The sequence below is a fragment of the Ostreococcus tauri genome (genome assembly GCF_000214015.3).
Source record: "Ostreococcus tauri WGS project CAID00000000 data, contig chromosome 14, whole genome shotgun sequence".
In the NCBI taxonomy this organism is placed as follows: domain Eukaryota; kingdom Viridiplantae; phylum Chlorophyta; class Mamiellophyceae; order Mamiellales; family Bathycoccaceae; genus Ostreococcus; species Ostreococcus tauri.
This window is the reverse complement of record NC_014439.2, coordinates 306,229-311,454: the sequence shown is the minus strand read 5'-3', so window position 1 is coordinate 311,454 and position 5,226 is coordinate 306,229. Positions and strand designations below refer to the sequence as shown.

Sequence of the window (5,226 nt, the reverse complement as noted above, 5' to 3'; positions counted from 1 at the left end):
GGCGGGCGGCGTTGACGGAGGCGCAGGTCGAGGCGAGCGTGTCGGAGATTATCGGCGAGCTGGGATTGACAAAGGTGCGGCAGTCTCCCGTCGGAGCCCCTGGGTCGATCCCGCGCGGGGTTTCGGGTGGAGAGCGGAAGCGGGTGAACATCGGGGTCGAGCTCGTTGGCGATCCCGAGGCAATTTTTTTAGATGAGCCGACCTCAGGGTTGGACTCGTTTCAGGCGCAGCGGTGCATTTTCGCCCTACGCGCGCTCGCGCAGACGGGAAGAACGGTGGTGTGCACGATTCATCAACCTCGATCGTCGATCTACGCCATGTTCACGCAGCTCTTGCTCATTAGCGAGGGACGCTTGCTGTACATCGGAGATGCGCAGCAAGCCGTAGAGTATTTTTCGCAACTCAAGTTTGAGTGCCCGCATTTGACAAATCCGGCGGACTTCTTCATGGATATCACATCCGTCGACGTTCGAAATCCGGAACGAGAAAAATCATCAAGAGCAAGGATCGAGTTTTTCGCCGCCGAGGCCGCGGAGAGGAGGCTCGGCGAGAAGGCTATCGAACGAAGTCTAGAGAAGCATCGCGCGAGGACCATGGCCGCCTCGACGCGGGACGATGAAGATACAACACATGCGTCATGGATCAAGCAGTTCATTCTTCTCACGCAGCGGGGATCTAAAAATCAGCGCAGAAACGTCATCGGTGTCGGAGTGACGCTCGTTATCGAGCTGGTGTACGCCGCGATTGCCGCCGTGTTGTTTAGAGGTGTTGGATATGACCAGAAGGGCATTCAAGACCGGATCGGCTGCCTATTCTTCGTCACGTTAAACGTGGCGTACACGGCGGCGCTACCTGTGATCAATGTCTTCTCTGTGGAGAAGGCCATCGTCGTCAGAGAGCGCTCATCCGGCGCATACCAGTGGGCCCCGTACTACGTTAGCAAGTACGTCGCCGAACTTCCCAAATTGATTTCCCGACTAGCGTACACGAGTCTGATCTACTGGGTCGTGGGACTTCGTAGATCTGCGTACAACTTTTGGGTTTTCGTCGCCGTAGTCATCACCGAAGTCATGTCTATGACGGCGGCAGGTTTGCTCATGGCTTCGGCCATGCCTGTCGGCGCCGCGCTCGCGCTCGGTCCTGCATTCATCACAATTTTTTCACTGTTTGGTGGCATTTACCTGAACATGAACTCGATTCCAGACGGCGCGAAATGGATTCGTTTCATCAACCCGATATATTACGCGTATGGTGCGCTGGTGGCGAATGAGTTTGGCGGTGATGACCTTTCGTTCTCGTGCGATGCGTCCGACGGCAGATGCTTGACGACTGGTAAAGACGTGCTCGAACTGTACGCATTTGCTGACGTGAAAATTGGAATCTTCATCATGGCCCAGTTTTTACTGCAGATAGGCCTGCACTTGCTCGCCTATTTAGGGCTCCTGAGAGCGTCCCAACAGTTCTTGCCTCTCTCTGCGGTAACTCCGAAGGAGGACGTGACTGCTGAGGAAGACTCAAGCGAGGGGAACGAAAATCGCAAAGAAACGGTTTAGTTGAGTGTAACTACCAAAGGTACCGGTACAAATGCCATATAGTACAAACTCTCGCAACTACTAACATCAGTATTATCCTACTCAGGCTGTCACCAGCTGGTGAGGTGAACTAAGCATACGCAAATAAAGTGGCCAATGCGCAGAGGGCGAATGCTCTGGCGACGCTCGCGACATGAACGGTACCGCTTGAAGATGGTGACGGTGGCGGGGAAACGACCGTCGTCATCGCTCTGGCGGCCAAATCCGACACAACCGTCCCATTATCGCCCGTGATCTCCCAAAATCCCATACATCCCTGATCTTCATGATTGAGGAAATGACAGTGTGCGACAACCTTGCCCGTGAAGTCTGCTGTGTGGAAGTGCACTTGTGGAATGGAATATCCAGAAGGTACATACATCACATCGTGCCAGTCACCCATGAAAAAGTAAGGATTCGCCAGTCCCGAGGTATCGGTGACGCTTCCGAGTTGAAACGGGTTGACGTGAATGTGGAACGGGTGTCTATCCGATCCTGACAACGACCACGTTTGCACGGAGCCCGCTGGGATGTTCCCGAGGGACACTGCGGTATACGCCGCAGCGCCGGCGTTATCGTAGTTGACATTGCATCCACCTCCGGCTACAGGCGAAAATTGCAGTGTGTGTGATTCAACTGCACCTGAACCGGCGTAAGCGGTGACGGAGGCGAGGTAGTTGGGCAACTTTGCATTGAACGGTGTAAGCGTCGTCGCGGAACTTGCACTCGAGACGACTTGGAAATTCAGGGCACCAACCGTCGTGGCGATGTTCTTCGATGGTGGGCCACGGCCCGAAGCGCCACCAACGCTGTCTACGGTAAACGAACCCACGGTTGTACATCGAATGAGCACGTCGGCGCGGTTACCAGGCGCCATGTACACGTTTGTTAAAGCGCGTGGAGCGTTGTCAACATATATACCATCCTTGGCGAGAAGGGTCCATTCGCAACCGAGGCCGGCCGCGGCGCTTCCAAGCGTGAACTCGACGACTTTATCGAGAGCCATGAAAACCATGCGAAGACGTGTCCACTCGTTTTGATCGATCTTGATCGTTGGCGCGTACTGCCCGTTTGTCGTGAACATGTCCGCTATAGACGCCGTCGAAGAGCTCGTGTGACTTTCGCCCATACCACTGGTCGCTGCGATTCGTCTCACATCTTCAAATTGCATGTATTGGATCATCATCACCTTTTCATCCAGGTTTTGATACTCGGCGGGGATTTCGTCTGAGCCGTCCTCCACGATGATGACCCCGACGAGTCCACCGCCCACTTGGAGCGCCGTCGATCCGTGCGCGTGCGCGTGATACCAGTGCGTACCCGCGGCGTGATCAGCGATGATATCGTACGCGTACTGACGCGTGCTCCCCGGTTCAACCTTGATCAACACGTTGTCGTGCGGGTCGTAGGCGCTGATGTGCAAACCGTGCATATGCAAATTCGTCGTCCCGGGCGTGTGATACGTATTCATCACCACCGAGTCGGTGTTAGGCTCGAGTTTATTATCCAGTAAGATGTTCACTCGATCCCCGGCCGCGAACTTCAGCGTCGGTCCGATCTTCAGATCGCTCAGCGTCTGATCCGCCGCCGTCGACGCGTCCGCCGTCGCTCCAAAGTATCCACGCGTCTTGAAACTAAACACAGACGGCGTCGTCGTCGCGTACGTGTACTCCTCCACCACGAGCGTCTCCGTGAGCACGTTCGAGACCGATCGCGCGACGTTGGGTTCGACGAGATCCGCACCGCGCGCGCGCGAGGCGCGGCTGACGAGCGCGGCGGCGATGAGCAACGTTGTCCCAATCGTGCGCGTTTCGGGGCGCGCGCGTTGAGCGATCGGGAACGATCGGGCCGTCATGACGACGCGCGCGGTTGAGCGCGACGGGGGCGATCGCTCGGGGCGCGGCGAGGCGCGGCGATGCGACGGGGCGGGGCGCGCGGAGGCGTAACGACCCGCGAGCACAATCCGTTGACGCTCGGCTGCTACTTTATGGCGCAATGTGGGAACATGGGCGTCGCGCTGACTCATCAGGAAATATCCGTCGACGAGGAGGCGCGGTTGGAATCCTGTGATGTGAATAACGGTCGATTGCCTTCAAAGTCTAGAGAACTCGTCCTATCGCGTCGACATTGCTTTCTTGAGCTCCATCATCGCTCGAATCGCCTCGGCGGTGGACTTCGCGTTGTCTCCGAGCACCTGTCGGCCGAGCGAGATGGCCTGCGCTGTGACGGCTTCCGCCTGGCCAAATTCGTTGAGCTCGAACATGCATCGGCCGAGGAATAAGAGAGAGTTGATTGCCTCAGTGGCCCCCTTTTGTGTCGTCTTCCCGTCCGTGATTCTCGTATCAGCGGCAAGGGCAAAGGCGTTTGCCGCGAGAGGCAAAATCTCCTTTTTCTTTTCCGGACTGTGACCCGCCTCGTGAAAGTGCGCGATACCGAGCAAGTGGAAGCAGTCACCCTGCATGTCCACGTCGTTTTGGAACATGTAAGCGCCCGCGATCAAGGGACGCACGGCTTCGGGCCACATCTCTGCCTGTGCGTATTGGTTGGCGAGCGTGTACAAAATGTGACCGAGTGGTGTCGCTCCTCGCTCGGGCGGTGGTCCGCCCTTTTTCCCCTTCTTTAGCGCCCAATTTTCACCTGCGGCGTATATTTGATCAAGCATGGCATTTTCCTCCTTGGTCATCTCCCACGGTCGCTTCGGTACGACATCCACCTCGTCCGACTCTGCACCTTTCTTAGACACGAGGAGCGATGGGTGCCAGCGCACGTCATCCCAGGTGCTCGCGCATCGTATGCCGCGCGCCTCACCTTCGGGTAAGCACTTGTCCCTGAAGCCCTCCGTGCAGGCGGTGGATACGACAGCCTTGCGAAGAAAGTCAAGCGCCTTCTTCTTATTCTTTGCCTTGAGATGCAGAGCGGCGATGGAATCGTACACGTTCGGCAGTAAGACGTCCGGCTTCGTGCGCAAACCGTGTGCCTGCATGCGTATGATAGTCTCTAAAAACTTCCCACTTCTCAGTTCCACCGCTTCTGTGAACTTGCCCTGATCCGCGAGTCCTCCCGCGCGCTCCATGAGGCAGATTCCAGTCGCCGCCAAGAGCGCGCTATCGCTCTCCACCCCGTCCGCCGCCGCCTTGCGAATAGTCTCTTCCCACGCGTCGCACAGCTGTCCATGCCGCTCGAAATCCTTCTTCAATCGACACACCATCACCCTATGCACGAACTTATTCGCGTACGCCTCTAACCCGTCGTCCTCCACCGCCTTTGCCGCCGCCTTGTAGTGTCCCTCCGCGTCTTGCATCTTCCCGAGCGCCCGTTCGCAATTCGCCAAGAGCGTGTACGCGTCTCCCAACTCCGAATTCGACCCCTCAGTCGCGCACTTCATGTACTCCGGCGTCTCAGCGTCCACCATTCGCGCGTACATCACCGCCCCCTGAAACGCCTGTTCCGCCACCGCGATCGCCTGATCCGCCTGCAACCGATACAACGCGCTCCCGACGTCGATCAACATCCTCGCCGCGTCTCGATTCCGTCCACCCAATCGCGCGCTCTCCGCGCGCGCGATCACCTCGCACACGCGCTGACGATCGATCGCGTTCGGCGGGATCGTCGTCATCACCGCGTTCGCCAGCGACTCCATCGTCCACCGCGTTCG

General features: G+C 57.5%; 3 protein-coding genes across 3 annotated transcripts in view; 1 reads left to right on the top strand and 2 right to left on the bottom strand.

The window, feature by feature from the left end:
- The window catches only part of OT_ostta14g01680 (ABC transporter, conserved site), a gene marked incomplete at both ends in the record, with an annotated part of 1,787 nt that extends 234 nt beyond the window's left edge, over window positions 1-1,553 (top strand). Inside the window, one exon of the mRNA XM_022982570.1 lies at window positions 27-1,553. Coding sequence (XP_022841345.1) covers window positions 27-1,553 — 1,527 coding nt within the window. The remainder of the gene's footprint in view (window positions 1-26) is intronic.
- Window positions 1,554-1,662: 109 nt separating this feature from the next.
- OT_ostta14g01670 (Cupredoxin) lies at window positions 1,663-3,597 on the bottom strand (the record flags this gene model as incomplete). The annotated part of the gene is made up of 1 exon (XM_022982569.1): window positions 1,663-3,597. One exon carries the CDS (start codon window positions 3,595-3,597, stop codon window positions 1,663-1,665), a length of 1,935 nt encoding a protein of 644 aa, XP_022841344.1.
- An 87-nt stretch (window positions 3,598-3,684) lies between these two features.
- Window positions 3,685-5,211, bottom strand: OT_ostta14g01665 (Tetratricopeptide repeat; the record flags this gene model as incomplete). Its single annotated transcript, XM_003082941.2, has 1 exon — window positions 3,685-5,211. One exon carries the CDS (start codon window positions 5,209-5,211, stop codon window positions 3,685-3,687), a length of 1,527 nt encoding a protein of 508 aa, XP_003082989.2.
- Window positions 5,212-5,226: the final 15 nt, after the last annotated feature.